Source organism: Salmo trutta, chromosome 28, assembly GCF_901001165.1.
Source record: "Salmo trutta chromosome 28, fSalTru1.1, whole genome shotgun sequence".
NCBI lineage: Eukaryota > Metazoa > Chordata > Actinopteri > Salmoniformes > Salmonidae > Salmo > Salmo trutta.
The window spans coordinates 45,231,711-45,258,601 of NC_042984.1; the positions used below are offsets into that span (position 1 = coordinate 45,231,711).

The 26,891-nt window shown below is 42.3% G+C and overlaps 1 protein-coding gene across 3 annotated transcripts in view; it reads left to right on the forward strand.

Annotated features, from left to right (window-relative positions):
* LOC115166330 (prickle-like protein 2) overlaps positions 1 to 26,891 on the forward strand; it is a 94,436-nt gene that overhangs the window by 55,418 nt on the left and 12,127 nt on the right. For 2 of the 3 annotated variants that reach the window (XM_029720239.1, XM_029720238.1), the window contains exons 2-5: positions 7,734 to 7,916; positions 19,105 to 19,218; positions 19,333 to 19,470; positions 26,252 to 26,455. In XM_029720239.1, the coding sequence (XP_029576099.1) occupies positions 7,785 to 7,916; positions 19,105 to 19,218; positions 19,333 to 19,470; positions 26,252 to 26,455 (588 nt within the window). In that variant the 5' untranslated portion in view covers positions 7,734 to 7,784. The remainder of the gene's footprint in view (positions 1 to 7,733; positions 7,917 to 19,104; positions 19,219 to 19,332; positions 19,471 to 26,251; positions 26,456 to 26,891) is intronic. The other variant, XM_029720240.1, reaches the window with a different exon arrangement.

A 26,891-nucleotide genomic window follows, 5' to 3' on the forward strand; every position in this document is an offset into this window, starting at 1 on the left:
TTTGTATTTGTATTTGTTTTGGATCCCCTGTCACAAGCATCGTTAAGTACAGACCAAGGCGCAGCGGGTATAGTGCTCATTCTTACTTATTTATTTAGATAAAGGGAACCACTTACACAAAAATAAATAACAAACGACAGCAAACAGTTCCGTAAGGTACACAGACTAATACGGAAAACAACCACCCACAAAACCCAAAGGAAAACAGGCTGCCTAAGTATGGCTTCCAATCAGAGACAACGAAAGACACCTGCCTCTGATTGGAAACCACACTCGGCCAAACCTGGAAAACGAAACATAGAAAATGAAAACTAGAACCAAAATCCCCTAGAACAAAAAACCCCAAAACACACAAAACAAACACCCCCTGCCACGCCCTGACCATACTACAATGACAAAAGACCCCTTTACTGGTCAGGATGTGACATCCCCATTGGCTGCTGTCAAGACATCAGCTGCTCTTCCTAGTATCCTGCAAAAAATAAGGCAGTAATATACATTACAATAACATTTTTAAACATTAAAATACATTTTACAACATATTTCACAATACATTAAGTGTGTTCCAGCCACTACTCTACTACAACACACAATCCAAATGTGCGTGTGTATAGTGTGTATGTTGTGTCCGTTTGTATGTGTGTGTTTGTACCTGTGTGTGTGACTCTTCACAGTCCTTGCTGTTCCATAAGGTGTATTTTTATCTGTTTTTTAAATCTGATTTTACTGCTTGTGTGAGTTACTTGATGTGGATTAGAGTACTATATATCCATGGCTCTATGTAGTACTGTGTGCCTTCCATAGTCTGTTCTGGACTTGGGGATTGTGAAGAGACCTCTGGTGGCATGTCTTGTGGGGTATGCATGGGTGTCCGAGCTGTGTGCCAGTAGTTTAGACAGACCTCTGGTGGCATGTCTTGTGGGGTATGCATGGGTGTCTGAGCTGTGTGCCAGTAGTTTAAACAGACCTCTGGTGGCATGTCTTGTGGGGTATGGATGAGTGTCTGAGCTGTGTGCCAGTAGTTTAGACAGACCTCTGGTGGCATGTCTTGTGGGGTATGTATGGGTGTCCAAGCTGTGTGCCAGTAGTTTAGACAGACCTCTGGTGGCATGTCTTGTGGGGTATGGATGGGTGTCTGAGCTGTGTGCCAGTAGTTTAGACAGACAGCTCGGTGCATTCAACATGTCAATACCTCTCATAAATAAAAGTAATGATGAAGTCAGTCTCTCCTCCACTTTGAGCCAGGAGAGATTAACATGCATGTTATTAATATTAGCTCTCTGTTTACATCCAAGGGCCAGCTGTGCTGCCCTGTTCTGAGCCAATTGCAATTTTCCTAAGTCCTTTTTTGTGGCACCTGACCACACGACTGAACGGTAGTCAAGGTGCGACAAAACTAGGGCCTGTAGGACCTGCCTTGTTGATAGTGTTGTTAAGAAGGCAGAGCATTACTTTATTATAGACATCTTAGCTACTACTGCATCTATATGTTTTGACCATGACAGTTTACAATCTAGTGTTACTCCAAGCAGTTCAGTCTCCTCAACTTTCTCAATTTCTACATTATTCATTACAATATTTAGTTGAGGTTTTAGGTTTAGTGAATGATTTGTCCCAAATACAATGCTTTTAGTTTTTGAAATATGTAGGACTAACTTATTTATTGCCACCCATTCTGAAACTGACTGCAGCTTTTTGTTAAATGCTGCAGTGATTTCACTCGCTGTAGTAACTGACGTGTATAGTGTTGTTTAGTCATCTCAACTTGCTCAATTTCCACATTATTTACTACAATATTTAGCCTCCCATTGTCTGTTCTGGACATGGGTACTGTGAAGAGACCTCTGTTGGCATGTATTGTGGGTATGCATGGGTGCATGAGTTGTGTGCTAGTAGTTTAAACAGACATCTTGGTGTGTTCAACATGTCAATATTAAACATTTTAAAAAAACAAGTAGTGATGAAGTCAATGTCTCCTCTACTTTGAGCCATGAGAGATTGACATGCATAGTATTATTGTTAGCTCTAAGAGTACATTTAGTCCCTCTTTGTGGCACCTGACCACACGACTGGGCAGTAGTCCAGGTACGACAAAACTAGGGCCTGCAGGACCTGCCTTGTTGATATTGTTGTTAAGCAAGCAGAGCAGTGCTTTATTATGGACAGACCTCTCCCCATCTTACCTACTGTTGCATCAATATATTTTGACCATAACAGTTTACAATCCAGGGTTAATCCAAGCAGTTCAGTCTCCTCAACTTTCTCAATTTCTACATTATTCATTACAATATTTAGTTGAGGTTTTAGGTTTAGTGAATGATTTGTCCCAAATACAATGCTTTTAGTTTTTGAAATATGTAGGACTAACTTATTTATTGCCACCCATTCTGAAACTGACTGCAGCTTTTTGTTAAATGCTGCAGTGATTTCACTCGCTGTAGTAACTGACGTGTATAGTGTTGTCAACCGCATACATAGACACACAGGCTTTATTCAGAGCCAGTGGCAGGTCATTATTAAATATGTAAGAAAGTAAGGGGCCTAGACAGCTGCCCTGGGGAATGCCTAATTCTTCCTGGATTATGTTGGCAAGGCTACCATTAAAGAACACCATCTGTGTTCTGTTAGACAGGTAACTCTCAATCTTCAATATAGCTAGGGGTGTAAAGTCATAACTTATATGTTTTTCCAGCAGCATACTGTGATTGGTAATGTCAAAAGCCCCACTGAAGTCTAACAAAACAGCTCCCACAATGTTTTTATTAACAATTTCTCTCAGCCAATCATCCGTCATTTGCGTAAGTGCCGTGCATGTTGAATGCCCTTCCCTATAAGCGTGCAGAAAGTATTTTGTTAATTTATTTACTGCAAAATAGCATTGTATCTGGTCAAATACAAGTTATTCCAAAAGTTTACCAAGGGTTGGTCACAGACTGATTAGTCAGCTATTTGAGCCAGTAAAGGGTGTTTTACTATTCTTGGGTAGCGGAATGACTTTTGCTTCCCTCCAGGCAGGACGGCACACACTAATTTTCCATTCAAGTTGTCAGACCCAGATGGCCTTTCATTGTTGATAGACAACAACAAAAAATGTCACCTCTTCCACGCTCACTTTACAGATTTTATTTTTACAATGCTTGTCTTTCATAATTTGATCAGTTGTACATGGATGTGTAGGTTCGGCGTTTGTTGCTGATATGTCATGCCTCAGTTTGCTAATCTTGCCAATTCAAAAAAACATTATTAGTCCAGAACTAAAGTCTTACGTTATTAGTCAGCTGCTCGATTCAGTTCTGGGTCCATACGTGTTTTTAGAGAAGAGATTAAGAGATGCTACAACTGGGAACGGAACTGGAATGAGGAGCTCCACCCTCTCTCTTTGCAAGTTGCGAGCCTTCCTCCCATTCCGAAATTCTAAAGATGCTAACACCTGCGAAATTGTGATTTGTCCAAATTACCAGTGACGAAGAACACAAGCACTGGAACTACTGCTGCTAGTTAACCCACGCATCTCATTCCTTCGTGACGGATTCTACGGTACCAGCTGTTTACATAGATCTGTCCTTGAGAGATTAGGTTTTCAGTGCTTCAGACGAGCACCTCTTCTCATGTCAGCTTTTACATGAATAAAAGGCTCTTTCTCTATTACTCCCTCCCTCCCTCTCACTCTCTAACTCTCATGCCCACCCACACAGAGCCTGTCAGATCCACATGAGGATGGAAGGAGGAGTTGGGAGGGAGGTGAAGCATGACACGTGAAAAAGGAAAAACATTTATTTCGGCACTGCATTAAGAGCTCTTTATCACTCTTTTTCTCTCTCACTAAATCAATCTCTCTTTCCATTTACAGTATCTTTAACTCTTATTCTCTCACTTTCTCTCTATGAAGATGAAGTCTTTTGTAGTTTTGGACACAGTTGAAAGAATAATTCTGTCATTTGATTGAAATGGAGTAATTATCATCTTTTCTCCAACAGACAATTTATATTTGTTTGATCCACTTTTTCTGAAGCCACGGCAAAGATATGTCATGGTGATTATTGACTAAACCTCCTTGAACTTTCCAGTATGTAACAAGAGCGGTAAAAAGTATGCTCCTGAACAGAGCTGTCATTCATGTGGTGCAGATGATACAGTTGAAGTCGGAAGTTTACATACACCTTAGCCAAATACATTTAAACTCAGTTTTTCATTTGACATTTAATCCTAGTAAAAATTCCCTGTCTTAGGTCAGTTAGGATCAACACTTTATTTTAAGAATGTGAAATACCACAATAATAGTAGAGAGAATGATTTCTTTCAGCTTTTATTTCTTTCAGCATATTCACAGTGGGTCAGAAGTTTACATACACTCAATTAGTATTTGGTAGCATTGCCTTTAAATTGTTTAACTTGGGTCAAACATTTCGGGTAGCCTTCCACAAGCGTCCCACTGTAAGTTGGGTGAATTTTGGCCCATTCCACCTGACAGAGCTGGTGTAACTGAGTCAGGTTTGCCACAACTTTGGAAGTTTGCTTGAGGTCATTGTACATTTGGAAGACCCATTTGCGACCAAGCTTTAACTTCCTGACTGATGTCTTGAGATGTTGCTTAAATATGTGCTTCACTTGTCTTCATGTGAGTGTGTCTTTACCTATTCTTAAACCATGTGAAGGGATGGCGTGATTAATGGGGAACCAATGACTTGTCTCCACAATGTCTGTGAGCAAGTCACTCCCTCCTTTTCTTTATTGTGGGGAGGTTTATGGCAGTGTCTGGGAACATTGTATGTCCTCTCTTAGATCTCGCACTTATCCTGTGATAGTATATGGCATAGAGGTTCACTCCCCCGAGTGAGCCTGTCCAGGAGTGGGGTCAAGAGGGGGATTGCTTGAGATGTGAGTATCTAGAGTTGACAATTGATATATGCCATTGGATGAAATGGTGTTTTTGTTCTATGAAGTACCAGGGACGAGATTAGAACCTCGTCATTAGGGATCAAACTGAATGATAGTTTATAGCGAATGCTATCTGGCTGTAAATACTCCTCTCTAAAGCCAACAGTCTTTCTTTGTGAACCATTCCTAAATGTCTGTGGTTTGTCATGTCAAAAGGGGGTGGATATTTGGGTATAAAATATCTCAGTAGCCATAGTGTTAAAACCTTCCTGGTTCATTCAGGAGAGTGCATTATTGAAGGTTAAGTGCTTTTGCAAAAGTATCTTAAGTATTGAAGATGTAGTTTAACTCAGACTGGTGTGTTTGTAACTCTCCTCATTTGGTAATGCAGAAATTAGCCAGCACAAGTTCTATTTTTGTTTCATCAGACCAGAGGACATTTCTCCAAAAAGTAGGATCTTTGTCCCCATGTGCAGTTGCAAACCGTAGTCTGGCTTTTTTTATGGCGGTTTTGGAGCAGTGGCTTCTTTCTTGCTGAGCGGCCTTTCAGGTTATGTTGATATAGGACTCGTTTTACTGTGAATATGGATACTTTTGTACCTGTTTCCTCCAGCATCTTCATAAGGTCCTTTGTTGTTGTTCTGTTATTGATTTGCACTTTTCACACCAAAGTACGTTAATCTAACGCGTCTCCTTCCTGAGTGGTATGATGGCTGCGTGGTCCCATGGTGTTTATACTTGCGTACTATTGTTTGTACAGATGAACGTGGTACCTTCAGGCATTTGGAAATTGCTCCCAAGGATGAACCAGACTTGTGGAGGTCTACAATTCTTTTCTGAGGTCTTGGCTGATTTCTTTGGATTTTCCCATGATGTCAAGCACAGAGGCACTGAGTTTGAAGGTAGGCTTTGAAATACATCCACAGGTAGACCTCCAATTTGCTCAAATGATGTCAATTAGCCTATCAGAAGCTTCTAAAGTCATGACGTAATTTTCTGGAATTTTCCAAGCTGTTTAAAGACACAGTCAAGTTAGTGTATGTAAACTTCTGACCCACTGGAATTGTGATACAGAGTATTATTAGTGAAATAATCTGTCTGTAAACAATGGTTGGAAAAATTACTTGTGTAATGCACAAAGTATATGTCCTAACCGACTTGCCAAAACTATAGTTTGTTAACAAGAAATTTGTGGTGGTTGAAAAACGAGTTTTAATGACTCAACCTAAGTGTTTGTAAACTTCCCACTTCAACTGTATATGCTCATCTTCATTATCATTGCACATAATGGATATTATCTTTGATTGACTGTGACTGATAGACAAGCCTCCGTTTTTTCTCTAGAAAGCAGAACTGAACACAAGCCAGTGAGCAAAGCGAGAGACCTTCCCTCCCCCTCGAATCCCCACCCCCTAATATGTTGCCATGGCAGATCAGAGGAGTGTGTTGATGACTAACCACTCGGTATAGTGAGAGTGTGTTACGTCAACAACAAAAAACACTCTCTCCAGGTCTCCCATGAGGCCTCCTCTCCCTCTCTCTCCACTCAGCCTCCATACAGTGGTGATGTAAGTAGTGCACTGCCTGCTTCCCTCAGGCCAGGCCAGGGGCTAGCAGGTACACCAGCTTTACCTAGTCCCTTAGAGGAATCAGCAGCGTCCATTTTAGAGAGAGATAAACAACACACCACAGTACCTCATGCACTCTGACTCACTCACTGGCTCTCCCTCAAAGCACAGAGAGGGAGACTAGTTAAGTCATTGTCCTTTCATGGCTTTAGTTATCTCATGTGGCTTTGTGTGTGTTTTGTAAGAGGTTCTGAGAAGCTGTTTTAGTTATCTGTTGGATTCCAAGTATTGGATGTTCCACAGGGTTGTGGTGAGGGAATGATGTTTTGGATTCATGTGGACAGATCATGTTTGAGCCTGGTCAGTGGCATGTGATGGGGTGGGACTGAATCTATTGGAACTGAATTCGCTACAGTAAACCAATGATCTTGTTTTCCATATAAACCAATTTACTCCTGTCCCCTTATCGCCCACCCTCCATTCCCTACTTACACTTTTGAATGCCTAGCAGAAGAACCCTATACCAAATTGATGCCATGATATTCCAAAGATGAATGTAATCAAGAAATGAAACAAGAATGTGATGATTTATTTAGGCTGTTTTTCAACCAAAATACATGAGCACATCATTTAAAAGGCATATGATGTTAGCATGCACAAACCATTAAGTCTCTCTCATACTGCTAGATTTTCAATTTTCTCCCTAAATTATTGCCTTTCAATGCCATGTTTCTGGTGTCGGTAGGCAGCGATAGGCAGCAGATACCTTGTCCTGTTAATAGTAATGTGTCCAGCTGTTATACTCTCCAGCCAGAGACCCTCTCTTTTCTCCATATCTGATAAATGATCACTTAACAGGTCGGTTGTATTCGTTTTTTGTGTTTGGACTGTACATTAGTTTTGAAAACTATAATGGCATAAACATAATGTGCTTTTGACAGTTTTAATAAAGTCTGAGCCAATGTGTGTGTTTGTGTGTGTGTCTCTGTACAATATTCATGTGTAATTGCTTGTAACAAATTGCTTAAGATGCTTTAATATATCTGCCATAGCCCTGATGTATGCCACTGGGAAATCCTCAGCCTGTAGTCTAGAATACTAATTATTGTATCTCTCTATTTCTCTCAAGCTCTTTTCACTTTCTCTTTTTCCCTCTCCCTCTCTCTCTTGCTCTCTCTCGCACGCTCCCTTTTTCCCTCTCTCCCTCTCTCTCTCTCCCTCTCTTTCGCTCTCTCTCTCTCTCCCTCTCCCTCTCCCTCTCCTTTCTCTTGCACTCTCTGCTAAAAGAAGACTGGTGACCACTCTAAGAGTCCCAGTGAGGAGCATGTGGTGAGGGCCATGTCTCTGGAGATGGAGAAGAGTGTCACTAAGTTGATGTACGACTTCCAGAGGAGCTCTACTTCTGACGACGACTCAGGCTGCGCACTGGAGGAATACGCCTGGGTGCCCCCTGGCCTCAGCCCTGAACAGGTACACTACCCACCTCTCTGTTACCCCCTCTTTTGTACCCCTTTTTTCTCCTTCTCTTACACTGCTGACTACACCCCTCGGTCTCAGCCCTGAACAGGTACACAACCCAATTCTGACCTCTTTAACCCAACTACCCACTAATCTAGCCACGCACATGCCTCTTCAAGTCTCCTGTGTCCTACCACAGTTTTCTAAACCCTGGCTGAAACAAATTGAACTATATTTGTCACAACAGTCCAATTATTTGTAGCTGTGCGTGGATTCATTGATTGGTAAATGAGCAGCAGAACTGATTGTAAATTCATTTGCAATCCCCTCGGTCATGCGCTGAGTGCCACGAGTGGTTTGAGGAGAGAAGAATAGAGGAGGAAAAGACAGAAACCATGACCAAACTGAAGATGACCTGGAGGATAATCCGTGGAATGCATTGTCTGAAGGACATGAAAATATGAAAGTAATGAAATTATGGTTGTATTTTGTATTTTGTGGGCGACAGGTAGCCTAGTGGTTAGAACATTTGCCGAGTAACCAAAAAGTTGCTGGAGCGAATCCCCGAGCTGACAAGGTAAAAATATGTCGTTATGCTCCTGAACAAGGCAGTTAACTCACTGTTCCTCGATAGGCCGTCATTGTAAATAAGAATTAGTTCTTAACTGACTTGACTAGTTAAATAAAGGTTAAAAAAATACAAATTTAGATTTCAGTGGTCTTTAATTCTTTGTTACTTTTATATTTTTTATTTTAACTTGTTTAAATTAAAACTGCATTGTTGGTTAAGGGCTTGTAAGTCAGCATTTCACCTGTTGTATTCGGCGGTGTGACAAATAACATTTGATTTGATTTGATTAAATACTCAGTTTAGATCATTTTTAACTATAACATGTTTTCTAAACCAGTCAGGTTTCAGACCTGGTCATAGCACCATCTATGCTACTTCTTTGGACCTGTCTAATGCATTGAACACAGTAGAACACTCATTACCTATTCACAGGCTTTCATCAATTGGTCTGAACCAGGCAACATGTGGATGGTTTGAAAAATAATTTAAGGACAGAACACAACAAAGGGTGTCCCACAGGGATCGGTTCTTGGTACGGTTCTTTTCACTATTTACATGAAAGGGGAAAGGGGGATACGTAGTCAGTTTTACAACTGAATGCCTTCAACTGAAATGTGTCTTCCGCATTTAACCCAACCCCTCTGAATCAGAGAGGTGCGGTGGGCTGCCTTAAACAACATCAACGTCTTCGGTGCCTGGGGAACAGTGGGTTAACTGCCTTGCTCAGGGCCAGAACAACAGATGTTTACCTTGTCAGCTCGGGGATTCGATCCAGCAACCTTTCAAACAATATTGGTTTACTGTATCTGTAATAATTCAAACTTTCACCTGTATGCAGATGACACTGTGGTGTCTGCTATTGCCCCCACAGCCGACCAGGCTCTGTCAGAGCTTCAATCTGCCTTTATTGTAATCGTCTCAAATCCCTTCCTGTTGAACGTGGATCCAGGGAGTGCTTGGTTTGTTGTTTTGGAGAGTTTGTTGTTTTGAAATTGTATTGGAAGTTTCTTAGTAGCTGGATAACTTTTGAGTTTGCATCATGTGATGCAGTTAGCATCAGTAGCTGGGACTGCTACTCTCTGTCCAATGATCCTGCCGACCATGGCCGGGTCTGAGGAGCTATTTGGCATAGCATGGTAGGCTAGCTAGCTGCCTATCATGCTAGCAGCCTGTAACTGCAGCCCATGACTGCAGCCCACAATGCGGTTAGCCATTGTGGCTGGGACCGCAGATTGTCCGGGTTTGTGGCTGTCTAAATCCCTGCTATTTGTTGTTGTTTTCAATCTTCCTTGTGACCTGCCCTGTCTGGAACTGCGAGGAGTACATGGTTTATAGCTACCATGACAAATACCAAAGCTGGCGGGAGTACGTTGAGGACAGTGGTGTTTCTCTATCACAGTTGAAGGATCTTTTAAACAAACACAAAGAGTTCTATAAGCAGAAAATAGCTTCAAGTGTTTTGTCCAAATACTGGTGAATTCAACTAATAAAAGAATGGACAATCTGACCAGAGAGGTCCCAGATCTGAAGAAGAGTTTGCAGTTCTCCCAGGGTCAGCTCAATGAGTTGAAACAGGAAAACGGCAAGATGACAGCAATCTGTAAGTCATTGAGAGAGGACATCAGTTCTGTGTGTGAATCCATGAAAACAATGATGGAGAAATCAGATCTCGAGGGACAATCAAGGCGGAACAACAAGGTTGTGGACGGAATTGCAGAATCTCCACATGAGATCTGAACGTAGTCTGAGGACAAAGTGAGAGAAATGATCTCTGAGAAATTGAAGATGGACCACAGGAAGATTGAGGTGGAGCGTGCCCATAGGGCTGGAAAACCCAGGCCGATAGTGATCAAGTTCCTGAGGTTCAAGGACAAGGTAGCTGTTCTGGTAAGAGCCAATAACTTGAGAGGAATATATATTTTATTATTATTATTTTAATATATATATTTTCCTCAACAATCGTGAAGCTGTGCACCAAAAGAGGAAATAACTTATCCCTGCCATGAAAGCTGCCAGAGCATGTGGGGACATTACTTACATCCACTATGACAGGCTCATTGTCCACTCTCCCTTCCAGAAACCTGGAAGGGATGAGAGCCAAACCTATGGGTTCGTAGCTTCAACCCCGCAGCACACACACACACACACACACACACACCAATTGATTAATGGACTGCTGAATGTATATATTTTTCTCTTACTTTTCCATATTATCTCTATCTCTGATAAGCTACCCAGGAAAGGGCTGAAAATAGCCCATATTAATATATGTAGCCTTAGAAATAATGTTAATAAAATCAATAACTTGCTAACATAAGATAACATTCATATATTAGCCATTTCTGAGACTCACTTAGATAAATCACTTGATGATACAGCAGTCGCAATACAATGATTTAACATCTATAGAAGAGACCGAAATGCTTATCGAGCAGGTGTTGCTGTGTATATTCAGAGCCATATCCCTGTAATGCTTAGAGAATATCTTATGTCAAGTGTTATTGAAGTGCTGTAGTTGCAAGTTCACTTGGCACATCTAAAGCCTTTTCTTTTGGGGTGTCGCTATAGGCCACCAAGTGCTAACAGTCAGTATCTAAATAATATGTGTGACATGCTTGATGAATGAATGAATGAAAATCGCCAGTTGGCAACCTTATGGGATTAATTGACACAAATAAACATTCACTGTTGTAATCAAATCAAATACAATTTTATTTGTCACATGCGCCAAATACAACAGGTACCTTACAGTGAAATGCATACTTACAAGTCCTTAAAACCAACAATGCAGTTTTAAGAAAAAAAGTGTTTAGAAAGTATTTACTAAAATAAACTGAAGTAAAAGATTTTTTTTAAGTAAAGTATAGGTAGAGGTAAAGTTACTATGCATGGATAATAAACAGAGAGTAGCAGCAGCGTAAAAATGGGCGTGGGGGGTATTGCAAATAGTCCGGGTAGCCATTAGATTAACTGTTCAGCAGTCTTATGGCTTGGGGGTAGAAGCTGTTAACCTCCCTGGGCAAGGTGGGATGTTTGCATCCCACCTAGTCAACAGCCAGTGGAATCGCGTCGCGCGAAATACAAATACTTCATAAATGTTATAACTTCAATTTCTCAAACATATGACTATTTTACACCATTTTTATAGATACACTTCTCCTGAATCAAACCACGTTGTCCGATTTGAAAAAGGCTTTACAGCGAAAGCAAAACATTAGATATGTTAGGAGAGTACCCTGCCAAAAATAATCACACAGCCATTTTCAAAGCAACTAGCATGCATCACAAATACCCAAAACACAGCTAAATGCTACTTCCTGAGTGGTATGACGGCTGCGTGGTCCCATGGTGTTTATTCATGCGTACTATTGTTTGTACAGATGAACGTGGTATCTTCAGGCATTTGCAAATTGCTCCCAAGGATGAACCAGACTTGTGGAGGTCTACCAGGTCTTGGCTGATTTCTTTGGATTTTCCCATGATGTCAAGCAAAGAGGCACTGAGTTTGAAGGTAGGCTTTGAAATACATCCACAGGTAGACCTCCAATTTGCTCAAATGATGTCAATTAGCCTATCAGAAGCTTCTAAAGTCATGACATAATTTTGGGGATTTTTCCAAGCTGTTTAACACGAAATTTGTGGAGTGGTTGAAAAACGAGTTTTAATGACTCCAACCTAAGTGTATGTAAATTTCCCACTTCAAATGTATCATGGTAGAAAGGGCAGTAGAGGATATAATGAGTTTCATTCTCTATTTCTTTGAGGTCACAATAGTTACATTGTCTTTCCTCTTCCATTTCACCACAATACCGACCTGTTTCAATAGGCAGAGGCAATATCCCTGATCTTACCTGTTTCAATAGGCAGAGGCAATATCCCTGATCTTACCTGTTTCAATAGGCAGAGGCAATATCCCTGATCTTACCTGTTTCAATAGGCAGAGGCAATATCCCTGATCTTACCTGTTTCAATAGGCAGAGGCAATATCCCTGATCTTACCTGTTTCAATAGGCAGAGGCAATATCCCTGATCTTACCTGTTTCAATAGGCAGAGGCAATATCCCTGATCTTACCTGTTTCAATTGTCAGAGGCAATATCCCTGATCTTACCTGTTTCAATAGGCAGAGGCAATATCCCTGATCTTACCTGTTCACATCTCTTGCTTTTAGGTAGGTTATACATAATATATCTCTCACACACAAATTCACCCTTAATCAAACAAAAGGTTCTCAATTTCGGTTCCTGATTAATCTCATCCACCCATTTTTTTCATATTGCATCAACAGTTGATTTTAAATAACATCTATGTTCCCCTTAATTTGTTTTCGTACAAATGTTCACAATCAGACTGTTGAAAAAAGTCAGTCATTTCAGTTGCCCAGGCTCCCCCATTGAAAAAACCTTTACTAGCTATAGTGGCATATACAACAGTCTATTCCAAAGTTTCACCATACACGCCTTCCACCTCATCTCACAGGGTTCCCAACCCATTTCCCCAGTTATTGCAAGTATAGGTGCAAACTTGTGGACACCTAAAAAGCAACGTACTTGATAGTGTATGTGATGTAAACAGAAAGGTCTACTTTCTTGGGGACCTGAATATTGACTGGTTTTCATCAAGATGGTCCCTAAAGAGTAAGCTTCTCACTGTAACCAGTGCCTGTAATCTCGTTCAGGTTATTAATCAACCTACCAGGGTGTTTACAAACACTACAGGAACAACATCATCCACATGTATCGATCACATTTTTACTAATACTATAGAACTTTGTTCTAAAGCTGTATCCGTACCCATTGGATGCAGTTAACACAATATGGTGGCTATATCCACGAAAGCCAAAGTTCCAAAAGCTGGGCCTAAAATAGTGTATAAGAGATCACACAAAAGATTTTTCTGTGACTCTTATGTGGATAATGTTAAAAACATTTGTTGGTCTGATGTGATTAAAAAGAAGAAGAAACTGTGTTATGAAGCCAAGATCAATGATATAAAGAATGATAAATGAAATTATGGGCAGAAAGACAAATGTCATAGAATCAGATGGCTTATTAATCACGAAACCATTTGATTGGCAAAGTGGGCAAATTTAGGAAGGAAATGCCACAACGAACAGTGAACCATCATATCTTGTTATGGATAGGGGGCAGTATTTTCACGGCCGGATAAAAAACGTACCCAATTTAATCTGATTATTACTCCTGCCCAGAAACTAGAATATGCATATAATTATTAGCTTTGGATAGAAAACACTCCAAAGTTTCTAAAACTGTTTGAATGGTGTCTGTGAGTATATCAGAACTCATTTGGCAGGCCAAAACCTGAGAAGATTCCAAACAGAAAGTGCCCTCTCTGACTATTTCTTGGCCTTCTTGATCATCTCTATCCAAAACAGGGGATCTCTGGCATAACGTGACATTTTCTAACGCTCCCATAGGCTCTCAGAAGGCGCCAGAACGTTGAATGATGAGTTTGCAGGCCATGGCTGAAAAACAGTAGCGCATTTGGATAGTGGTCGATCTGAGAACAATGAGACTGGGGGTGCGTGCACGCGCCGACACCATGTTTTTATTTTTTCGTCTTTGAACGAAAATAGGGTTTCCCGGTCGGAATATTATCACTTTTTTACGAGAAAAATCGCATAAAAATTGATTTTAAACAGCATTGATATGCTTCGAAGTACGGTAATGGAATATTTTGAATTGTTTTGTCACGAAACGCGCCGGATAGTGTCTTGAACGCACGAACAAAACGCCGCTTTTTGGATATCTCTATGGATTATTTGGAACCAAACCAACATTTGTTATTGAAGTAGAAGTCCTGGGAGTGCATTCTGACGAAGAACAGCAAAGGTAATCCAATTTTTCTTATAGTAAATCTGAGTTTGGTGAGTACCAAACTTGGTGGGTGTCAAAATAGCTAGCCATGATGGCCGGGCTATCTACTCAGAATATTGCAAAATGTGCTTTCACCGAAAAGCTATTTTAAAATCGGACACCGCGATTGCATAGAGGAGTTCTGTATCTATAATTCTTAAAATAATTGTTGTGTTTTTTGTGAACGTTTTTCGTGAGTAATTTAGTAAATTCACCGGAAGTGTTCGGTGGGAATGCTAGTTCTGAACGTCACATGCTAATGTAAAAAGCTGATTTTTGATATAAATATGAACTTGATTGAACAAAACATGCATGTTTTGTATAACATAATGTCCTAGGAGTGTCATCTGACGAAGATCATCAAAGGTTAGTGCTGCATTTAGCTGTGGTTTTGTTTTTTGTGACATTATATGCTAGCTTGAAAAATGGGTGTCTGATTATTTCTGGCTGGGTACTCTGCTGACATAATCTAATGTTTTGCTTTCGCTTTAAAGCCTTTTTGAAATCGGACAGTGTGGTTAGATAAAGGAGAGTCTTGTCTTTAAAATGGTGTAAAATAGTCATTGTTCTCTCCCTCGCTCGCTCCCGGGGCTCTGTTAATAGATGACAGGTTTTGCTGATGATAGTTATTTTATCCATCTTGACAGGATGCTGATGGAAGCTGTGGCCTTTCTCTGAACCGACAGGAGATTAATGAAATCAAGACAACTTAGTTTGGTGTCTACTGTTGCTTACGTGACTGTTTTCTACAGGATTGGAGAGCCTTAGTGTTTTGGTGCAATGCTAGCCCACATGAAAAATGCTATAGTATTCTATGGTATAAATACTGTAGTATTGCTATATTTATATACTATAGTATTCACTGTAGGGTTATTTCAGACTCTACTGTAGCATTTACTGTGTTTTTGCAGATATGACTGTAGTATACTGTAGTATTTACTGCAGTGTTTTGGGGGACATTAGTGTATTAAACTGTGGTATTTACTGTAGTGTTTTTGCAGACAGGACTGTATTATACTGTTGTATTTACTATACTGTTTTTGTTTTATTATGTTTGACATAGAAGTTGGGTCTTTCACATTTAGGAAACCTACTGGATAATTACTAAAATAGCACATTTTCCATAACCTGTAAGTAGGTAGGACTGGCGTCTGAATGGATAGTTCATGTCACGTCCTGACCAGCAGAGGGAGTAATTGTATTATATTTGGTCAGGACGTGGCAGAGGGGTATTTGTTTCATATGGTTCGGGTTGTGTGTGTTATTTAAGGGGTGTTTGATTTATGTAGTCTGGGTTTTGAGTATTGTTCTAGTGTTGGTTTTCTATGGTTTATCTAGTTGTTCTGTTTCTTTGTTAGTCTGTGTGGCTCCCGATCAGGAACAGCTGTATGTCGTTGTTCCTGATTGGGAGTCATATTAGGTGTGTGTTTTTCACTTGGGGTTTGTGGGTTGTTGTCTTTAGCACTGCTGCTTTATGTTAGCCTGCTAAACTGTACCTGTCGTTTCTGATTTTCTTGTTCACGTTGTTTAATAAATTAATGATGAGCACTCAACCCGCTGCGTATTGGTCCACCTTTTCCGACAGCGATTTCTCAGACGGAGCGTTACAGTTCAGGAGCTTCTGCTCTACTTCTTCGATAGGTTTTAATTAACAACGTTATTGGTGCATTATTATTAATGGAATCAAAAAATATTATTAAAAAAAACATTGCGGGAAAATGACATCATACCAAATATCAAAAATAGACACGTCAACAAACAAAACCTATCCCACTTCTTTAATCACAGTCCATTCCAAAATACATCCCTACACAGGCTCAGGGGCCTGTGAGGGAAGAACATTCACCAACAGGATTTCTTGCAAGGCCTCGGCTGTGAAATTTCAGCTGCATTCGCAATGATTCCAATTTTCTCTTCTCCACTTGTGCTGTACAGTTTATGACCAATGTAATAAATAGTAAAATGTCCACCTTTTTAACATGTAACATTTTATGAGAAACCTTCACTTGTGGTGGTGGCTCTACAACCTTTGTTTCTTGCTTGCCACTTGTTCCTTCCATTCTTCTCACCACCTCCAGATAGGGAACACACTGGACACCCCTTACTCTTGCCACCTCAATCTCCTTCACCCTAACAGGGCACTCCAGGAATTTAGGGGGCATGTTTGCCACCACAATTGCAGCATTTCACTTAATCTGGCATACTATACTCTTTCCGTCTGCACACACTTGACAGATGACCAAATCTTCTGCATTTATGACACTGAAGGGGCTTGTGCACAAAAGCTCTTACAGGATATCTCATGAATCCTATCTTTATATGAGAAGGGAGAGACTCTTCATCAAAGAACAGTAGTATGGATGAAGGGACTTTTTTTTCTCCATCCACCCCTCAGATCAGTCAACGGGCACCAACCACTCCATCTACAGTATGTCTTCATTTACAGTATCCTCTGCCTTTTCTGCACCACCCCAGAAATGACCCCCTTGATAGGCGCCTTGCTTTGAAAATCCATACAGGAAACACTCTACTCTGATATCTTTGAGACTTACGACACGCTTCTTCTGCTACGCAGACACACAAAACAAATCTAAATAAAACCACTTCTTGTGACTCTCAACACTTTCCTCCAACACATTCCAGATTTTCCTAGAGACGTTAAATGGATTTCCCAGGTAGCATCGGTCCAATACCCTCACCCATTCCCATATGGGGGAGGGGAATGGGTGAGGTATATGCAAACTGAATACTGTAGTATTACTGTATTATTATTTTTTAAATCATTTTTTTGCAGACACTGTAGTGTGGAAATACTGTAGTATTTACACCGTGTTTTTGGGGATAATACTGTATGATTTACTAAAGTATTCTACAGTATACTACAAAATGCTATAGTAAGGACTACACATGATCGAGGGATACTACAGTGTGGAGTATAGTATTCTACATTATAAATTGGGAAGTTCGATTGGCTAACAGCCATGGTATACCACGGGTATGGCAAAACATGTATTTGTACAGCTCTAAATACATTGGTAATCAGTTTATACTAGCAATAAGGCACCACGGAGGTTTGTGGTATATGGCCAATATACCACGGCGCTGCGAAGTGCCTAAGAACAGCCCTTAGCTGTGGTATGTTGTCCATATACCACAGTCCCTTGTGCCTTATTGCTTAAGTATAATACAGTTTACTACAGAATTCTATAGTAAGTAATGAAGAATTCTATGGTAAACTGTAATTTTTTTTCATGTGGGAGGTGTGAGCCACAAGATGATTTTAGTTTAAATCTGCTCTGCATGTGTCAAGGATTATGTTGCAAATCATTATAATAATATGATCAGATCATTGTGTTCTTGGAGAATAATTACCTGAAGCGTTTCCCCTCCATTTCATCAAGTGACTTTAGCTCAACAAGTTTAACTGAATGCCTGTAATTACTTTGATTGTCGCCTACAGTAAAGTCATAGATACCATAGATACAGTACCAGCCAAAAGTTTGGACACACCTACTCATTCAAAGGGTTTTTCTTTATTTTTTGTATTTTCTACACTGTAGAATAATAGTGAAGACATCAAAACTATGAAATAACACATATGGAATCATGTAAAAAACAAAAAACTATTAAACCAATCAAAATATATCTTAGATTTTAGATTCTTCAAAGTAGCCAAAGTAGGCTGGTGCTGTACTTTTTGATTTTCCCATTACTAAGTAGAATAGGGGCCTGCAGTCGGCACTCTACAAACACTATCCAAAACATGACTCAGTTCTACATAGCAACAGGGTTTTATTGAGAGTTTCAAGTTCCTTGGTGTCCACATCACCAACGATCTATCATGCTCCAAACACACCAAGACAGTCGTGAAAAGGGCACGACAAAACCATTTCCCCCTCAGGAGACTGAAAAGATTGGGCATGGGTCCCTAGATCCTCAATAAATTCTACAGCTGCAACATCGAGAGCATCCTGACCGGTTGCATCACCGCCTGGTATGGCAACTGCTCAGCATCTGAACGTAAGGTGCTTACAAAGGGTAGTGCGTACGGCCCAGTACACCACTAGGGCCAAGCTTCCTGCAATCCAAGACCTATATAATAGGCAGTGTCAAAGGAAAGCCCATAATATTGTCAGAGACTCCAGTCACAGTCATAGACTGTTTTCTCTGCTACTGCACGGCAAGCGGTACCGGAGCGCCAAGTCTAGTACCAAAAGGCTCCTTAGCAGCTTCTACCCCCAAGCCATAAGACTGCTGAACAATTAATCAATGGCCACTGGACTATTACATTGCACTTGTTGTATTCGGCACATGTGACAAATAAAGTTTGATTTGGTCAGTCAGCTATTGAAAGATAACATTGCTCTCCATTGCTGCATCTGCTGCAGTGCCACAGGATCCTTTGTCCCAGACACTCACGGTTCCAGCCATTGTTCTCAAGAATAAGGCTGATGGAGGACATACCAATAACCAACACAGCAGAATATGAAGCCCATGATCAATTCATTAGAAACTGCTGCTTTCAGGTTAATCTGGGAGGGCTCTTTAAAACTCAAGGTATGCTTTCATTCGACAGACATTTGACCATTAGAAACCAATTCGGTTTTTCTCTTCCATCCAAACTTGTTCTCATAGGGCCGGTTGGGGTCGGCGACAGAGCTAATGACAGGGATGCACATGTCTTACTTCAGGAAGGGAGGACCTCACTAGCCACTCAAATCAAATCACTCATCTATGGTTTGTGTCCCTGTCAGGTGCATCAGTACTACAGTTCTCTACCTGAGGACAGGGTGCCGTATGTGAACAGCCCAGGAGAGAAGCACCGCATCAAACAGCTGATTCACCAGCTGCCCCCACACGACAACGAGGTGACACACTAGTTTACCTGATACTCTGTGTCTAGTGACTATTGACACATTCACACAGGTATGGCTGATGTGTTTGATATTGGTGATGATGGAGTATGTTGATCTGGTTGTCAGGTCCGGTACTGTAACGCGCTGGACGACGAGGAGAAGAGGGAGCTCAAGCTCTTCAGTAACCAGAGGAAAAGGGACAACCTGGGCCGAGGCAATGTCCGCCCTTTCCCACTGTCCGTCAGTGGGGCCATCTGTGAACAGGTACACACTGCTGACACAAAACAATTATCACAGAAATCCTACAGCACAAAGAGCAGACACATAGGGGGTTCCACTAGGGCAGGTATTCCCAAACTGGGGTACGCGCAATGCTGTTGGGGGTACGCCAAATAAAAATGTGATTCACATATAAAATAACAATTAAAAAATATATAACAATAAGAATTCTTTACATTTTCAAACAGTCCATTTACATTTTCCAACGGGGCTATACATTTGGGTGAGTTTTTTTTAGCGCTTGAGTAGCCTCGTTTCACTGCCAAAATAAAATTAAACCATCTAGTGTTCAGCGAAATAGCAACACAATGTCAAATACAGGTAGTCTACTCAAATAATTAACATCCAATCACATTAACCGTTACTCTCTCGCAGCTGCTGCTCATTCCGCTTGCTGGAAAATTGATACATCTTTTTTAAAAAGTAAGGCCCATGTCCATAGAGACATACCAGCTCTACTGGTAGTACTGCTACTACCAGCAGTACTACACCTGCACCTGTTGACGACACAAGTTGTTCTGCTTCCACGAACACATCCAATGCTAGCATCAGTAATTCTACATTTGTTGTTAGCCCAGCTAGCATAGACACTGACGGTTGCGACTCTGATGCAGCCGAAGAACTGCTGCCCCATACCTGGGAAAGCACAGAACAACAGACAGAGATGTTTGACCATCGAAGAGGCACAAATATGATGAGAAATACATTGATTTGGGGTTCACTTACACTACTGTTCAAAGGTTTGTGGTCACTATGAAATGTCCTTGTTTTTGAAAGAAAAGCACATTTTTTGTCCATTAAAATAACATCAAATTGATCAGAATTACAGTGTAGAAATTGTTAATGTTGTAATTGACTATTGTAGCTGGAAACGACAGATTTTTTAATGGAACATCTACATTGGCGTACAGAGACCCATTATCAGCAACCATAATTCCTGTGTTCCAATGGCACGTTGTGTTAGCTAATCCAAGTTTATCATTTTAAAAGGCTAAATGATCATTAGAAAACCCTTCTGCAATTAGCTGAAAACTGTTGTTCTGATTAAAGAAGCAATAAAACGGACCTTCTTTAGAGTAGTTGAGTATCTGGAGCATCAGCATTTGTGGGTTCGATTACAGGCTCAAAATGGCCAGAAACTTTTCTTCTCAAACTCGTCAGTCTATTCTTGTTCTGAGAAATGAAGGCTATTCCATACAAGAAATTGCCAAGAAACTGAAGATCTCGTACAACGCTGTGTACTACTCCCTTCACAGAAAAAGCGCATACTGGCTCTAACTAGAATAGAAAGAGGAGTGGGTGGACCCTGTGCACAACTGAGCAAGAGGACAAGTACATTAGAGTGTCTAGTTTGAGAAACAGATGCCTCACAAGTCCTCAACTGGCAGCTTCATTAAATAGTACCTGCAAAACACCAGTCTCAATGTCAACAGTGAAGAGGCAACTCTGGGATGCAGGCCTTCTCGGCAGAGTTGCAAAGAAAAAGCCATATCTCAGACTGGCCAATAAAAAAAAAAGATTAAGATGGGCAAAATAACACAGACACTGGACAGAGGAACTTTGCCTAGAAGGTCAGCATCCCGGAGTCGCCTCTTCACGTTGAGATTGGTGTTTTGCGGGTAGTATTTAATGAAGCTGCCAGCTCTTCTCTGTCCGCATTAACAAGGACAACACACAGGTCTTTCCATAATTGTTTGATTTTTTTTGTGTATAAATGACCTCATGCTTACGGACAATGTCAAATGTGATATACCAAAGCACCTGACTTAGATGGGTGAGCAATTACGCAGGTACTTTCCCGAAACGGATGACAAACAACTGGATTCATTATCCCTTTCATGCCCTGCCTCCAGTCCAATTACCGATATCTGAACAAGAGAGCCTCATCGAAATTGCAACAACAGTTCTGTGAAAATGGAATTTAATCAGAAGCCACTGCCAGATGTCTGGATAGAGCTGCTCTCTGAGTATCCTGCCTGAATTGTGCTGTTAAGACACTGATGCCCTTTGCAACCATGTACCTACTGTATGTGAGAGTAGATTCTCGGCCATCCCTGTAAGGGCTGTCGTGAGAGAGAGACCAAGGTGCAGCGGAGTTAGTGTTCATCATAAAAGGTTTTAATGATCAACGAACACTATACAAAAGAAACCAAAAAAACAACAACTAGCAAACAGTCCTGTTAGGAAAATACTCAAAACAGAAACAATTACCCACAAAACCCAAAGGAAAAACATGCTCCTTATGTGTGACTCCCAATCAGCAACAACACTCTACAGCTGTGCCTGATTGGAAGCCACACGGCCAAAATCAATGAAACAAACCAACATAGAAAAATGCACATAGAACGCCCACCCAATGTAACACCCTGGCCTAACCAAAATAAAGAACAAAAACCCCTCTCTATGGCCAGGGCGTTACAATCACTAAATACAGGCACACAAATGATTCAAGACCGAGACTCTCCAATACAACCCAACATTGCAGAGTTACAGTTGAAGTTGGAAGTTTACATACACTTAGGTTGGAGTCATTAAAACTCGTTTTTCAACCACTCCACAAATGTCTTGTTAACAAACTATAGTTTTGGCAAGTCGGTTATATATCTACTTTGTGCATGACACAAGTAATTTTTCCAACAATTATTTACAGACAGATTATTTCACTTATAATTCACTGTATCACAATTCCAGTGGGTCAGAAGTTTACATACAGAAGTTTACATACACTAAGTTGACTGTGCCTTTAAACAGCTTGGAAAATTCCAGAAAATTATGTCATGGCTTTAGAAGCTTCTGATAGGCTAATTGACATCATTTGAGTCAATTGGAGGTGTACCTGTGGATGTATTTCAAGGCCTACCTTCAAACTCAGTGCCTCTTTGCTTGACATCATGGGAAAATCCCCAAAAATCAGCTAAGACCTCAGAAACAATTATAGTCTCCACAAGTCTGGTTCATCCTTGGGAGCAATTTCCAAATACCAGAAGGTACCACGTTCATCTGTACAAACAATAGTACGCATGAATAAACACCATGGGACCACACAAGCGGTCATACCGCTCAGGATGGAGACACGTTCTGTCTCCTAGAGATGAATGTACTTTGGTGTGAAAAGTGCAAATCATCTATATCCAGTATCTATATCCACAGTAAAACGAGTCCTATATCGACATAACCTGAATGGCCGCTCAATAAGGAAGAAGCCACTGCTCCAAAACTGCCATAAAAAAGCCAGACTACGGTTTGCAACTGCACATGGGGACAAATATTGTGCTTTTTGGAGAAATGTCCTCTGGTCTGATGAAACAAAAATAGAACTGTTTGGCCATAAGGGCCATCTTTATGTAAGGAGGAAAAAGGGGGAGGCTTACAGGCCGAAGAACACCATCCCAACCGTGAAGCACAGGGGTGGCAGCATCATGTTGTAGGGGTGCTTTGCTGCAGGAGGGACTGGTGCACTTCACAAAATAGATGGCATCACGTGGAATGAAAATTATGTGGATATATTGAAGCGACATCTCAAGACATCAGTCAGGAAGTTAAAGCTTGGTCGCAAATTGGTCTTCCAAAGGGACAATGACCCCAAGCCTACTAAGTTGTGGCAAAATGGCGTAAGGACAACAAAGTCAAGGTATTGGAGTGGCCATCACAAAGCCCTGACCTCAATCTTATCGAAAATTTGTGGGCAGAACTGAAAAGCATGTGTGAGCAAGGAGGCCTACAAACCTGACTCAGTTACACCAGCTCTGTCAGGAGGAATGGGCCAAAATTCACCCAACTTATTGTGCGAAGCTTGTGGAAGGCTACCCAAAACGATTGATCCAAGTTACACAATTTGAAGGCAATGCTACCAAATACAAATTGAGTGTATGTAAACTTCTGACCAACTGTAAATGTGATGAAATAAATAAAAGCTGAAATAAATCATTCTCTCTACTATTATTCTGCCATTTCACATTCTTAAAATAAAGGTGGTCCTAACTGACCTAAGACAGGGAATTGTTACTAGGATTAAATGTCAGGAATTGTGAAAAACTGAGTTTAAATGTATTTGGCTAAGGTGTATGTAAACTTCCGACTGTATATGCATCCTTTCAAACACACCGTTCTCATTAACCTGTGTGTAACGATTGTCGTCGGGAGACGAGGAAGCGGACCAAAACGCAGCTGGGAGCGAATACATGTTCATTTAACACACTAGAATTAAACATGTACACAAAATCAAGGAAAAACTGCCAATACGTTACGTGCTCAAATAACGAGACAACAACCCACAAACATCGTGGGGGAAAAGGAACTTAAATGTGATTCCCAATCAGACTTCACAAGCGACAGCTGTCTGATTGGGAAATCACCCGAGCCCAACATAGAAATAAAACACAAAGAAAGGCTATAACCAAAACATAGAAAATAAAGCATAGAAATGCCACACCCTGACCAAAATAGCAGAGTTCACCTGGTCAGGGCGTGACAGTACCCCCCCTCCAACGGTGCGTACTCCCGGCGCACCAACCTAAAGTCTATTAGGGGGGGGACCCGGGTGGGCGCCTCACCCTCGGTGGAGGCTCTGGCCCCGGGCGTGTTTCTCCCCCTGCCTCCACCCTAGCCCTACCCCTCTGGCCCGGACTGGACCACTGTGGAGCGGCATGCTCAGGCTCCGGAGCGGAGCCGTCGACCGGAACAGGATTGGGCACCGGTGGACCAGACACGGGCCGTGCCGGACTGTGGACACGCACCGTGGGCTTGGTGCGGGGAACAGGAACGGGCTGGACAGGACTGTGGACACACACCGTGGGCTTGGTGCGGGGAACAGGGACGGGCCGGACAGGACTGTGGACACGCACCGTGGGCTTGGTGCGGGGAACAGGGACAGGCCGGACAGGACTGTGGACACGCACCGTGGGCTTGGTGCGGGGAACAGGGATGGGCCGGACAGGACTGGGGACACGCACCACTAACCTGGTGCGGGGAGCAGGGACAGGCCGGACAGGACTGGGGACACGCACCACTAACCTGGTGCGGGGAGCAGGGACGGGCCGGACAGGACTGGGGACACGCACCACTAACCTGGTGCGGGGAGCAGGGACGGGCCGGACAGGACTGGGAACACGCACCACTAACCTGGTGCGGGGAGCAGGGACGGGCCGGACAGGACTGGGGACACGCACCACTAACCTGGTGCGGGGAGCAGGGACGGGCCGGACAGGACTGGGGACACGCACCGTGGGCTTGGTGCGGGGAACAGGAACGGGCCAGACAGGACTGTGAACACGCACTGGTGAACTGAAGCATGGAGCCGGTTTAGCCACTCGTCCTGGCTGGATGCCCATCCTAGCACGGCATGTGCTGGGCATGTCCACCGGACGCACCGGGCTGTGCGGGCGCACTGGCGACACAGCGCGCAACTCCGCATACCATGGCTCCTCCTCCAGATCTTCCCTCTGCAGGTCCTCAATCAAACGCCTCATCTCCTTCTCTTCCTCCGCCGTCATCCCCCACGAGAGCAGTGGTCTGGGCTCCTCCTCTGCCCTTCCGGACCACCCCATTAGCCCCCCCAAAAAAAATTCTTGGGGGTGTTTTCCGGGCCTCCTCGACCGCCGCCTGCGACTCCGTCTACCGGCTGGCTTTACCTCCTCGACCTGGGAATCCTTCCGCCAGGGTCCTTTCCCCGACATGATCTCCTCCCAGGTCCAGAACTCCTTTCCCTCGCGAGCCCATCTCTCGCGCTCCTTTTCCTCCCGCTGCTTGGTCCTGGTTCGGTGGGTTGTTCTGTAACGATTGTCGTCGGGAGACGAGGAAGCGGACCAAAACGCAGCTGGGAGCGAATACATGTTTATTTAACACACTAGAATTAAACATGTACACAAAATCAAGGAAAAACTGCCAATACGTTACGTGCTCAAATAACGAGACAACAACCCACAAACATCGTGGGGGAAAAGGAACTTAAATGTGATTCCCAATCAGACTTCACAAGCGACAGCTGTCTGATTGGGAAATCACCCGAGCCCAACATAGAAATAAAACACAAAGAAAGGCTATAACCAAAACATAGAAAATAAAGCATAGAAATGCCACACCCTGACCAAAATAGCAGAGTTCACCTGGTCAGGGCGTGACACTGTGGTTAGTTATTCACAATTTTCGATGAACAAGTAAGGTTTTTTATGTAAATGGCTAAATAAAGAGCAAAAATATTGATTATTATATTATTATTTGTGCCCTGGTCCTATAAGAGCTCTTTGTCACTTCCCACGAGCCGGGTTGTGACAAAAACTCACACTCATTCTTATGTTCAATAAATGTGTCATATGGTGTATGTGTGGCAGGCTTAATAAGATGGCAAAAAACAACATTTGAAAGTGCGCTGACCCTGGTGCTAGTGGGGGTACGCAGCTGGAGGAGGAATGTTTGAAGGGGTACGGTGCTATAAAAAGTTTGGGAACCACTGCACTAGGGGATAGTGCAAATGGGATAAAATCTTTGCTACAGCAAATCAAATATTTGAAAATAATCAGCTTGCCTTGGTTTTTTCTGTTTGATGTCTAATCAGAAGGATTAGCCATAGAAGCCCTTTTGTGATTAGGTCATGCACATTTAAAAATATTTGATTATTTATATCATGTAACTGGTGTCTCGCTCCCCCTCCCCCTCGGTCAATTCCTTTCTTTGACTCTCTCTTTCTCTCTCTTTTCATCTATTTATCTCTCACTCCCTCTCCCTGTCTCCCCTGCCTCCCCTCCCTTTCTCGCTCCCTCTCTCTCAGTGTGGGGGCCAGATAAATGGAGGGGACATTGTGGTGTTTGCGTCACGGGCAGGCCACGGCCTGGTGTGGCACCCTCAATGCTTTGTGTGCAGCATGTGTGAGGAGCTCCTAGTGGACCTCATCTACTTTCACCAGGAAGGGAAGATCTACTGCGGCCGGCACCATTCAGAGATGCTCAAACCCCGCTGCTGTGCCTGCGATGAGGTGAACCCAGCTGGGCTTAGAGGTCTGGGGTGGTGGGAGGGTTGGCTGGGTTAGCTGGAGCTCAGAAGGTTGAGATGGGGTTTAAGGTGGTGGGAAGTTGGGAGGAGCTGGAGCTTGAGCTCAGAAGGGTGAGATTGGGTTTTACAGGGTAAAGAGTGTTGAGGGATCTCATCCGTCCTTCCACATCTCAGTTATCCAGCTCTGCAGAAGTTTTGCTCCGTTTGACTGAGTCTTATTTCTGCTAATGCTAAGATGCGTGCAAGTCCAGAATCTGTCACCGCTTGGTGTCTATCTCTCTCCTTCTCTGGTGTTCTATGGTTTGACAGTCTGTTCTCTGTCTCTCCTGCATATTATATTTCATTGTCTTTGCTGGTGAGCTTGGTGTCTCTTTAATAGCTTTAGATGATCTTTGCTGATGATTATCTGTGCTCTCTCT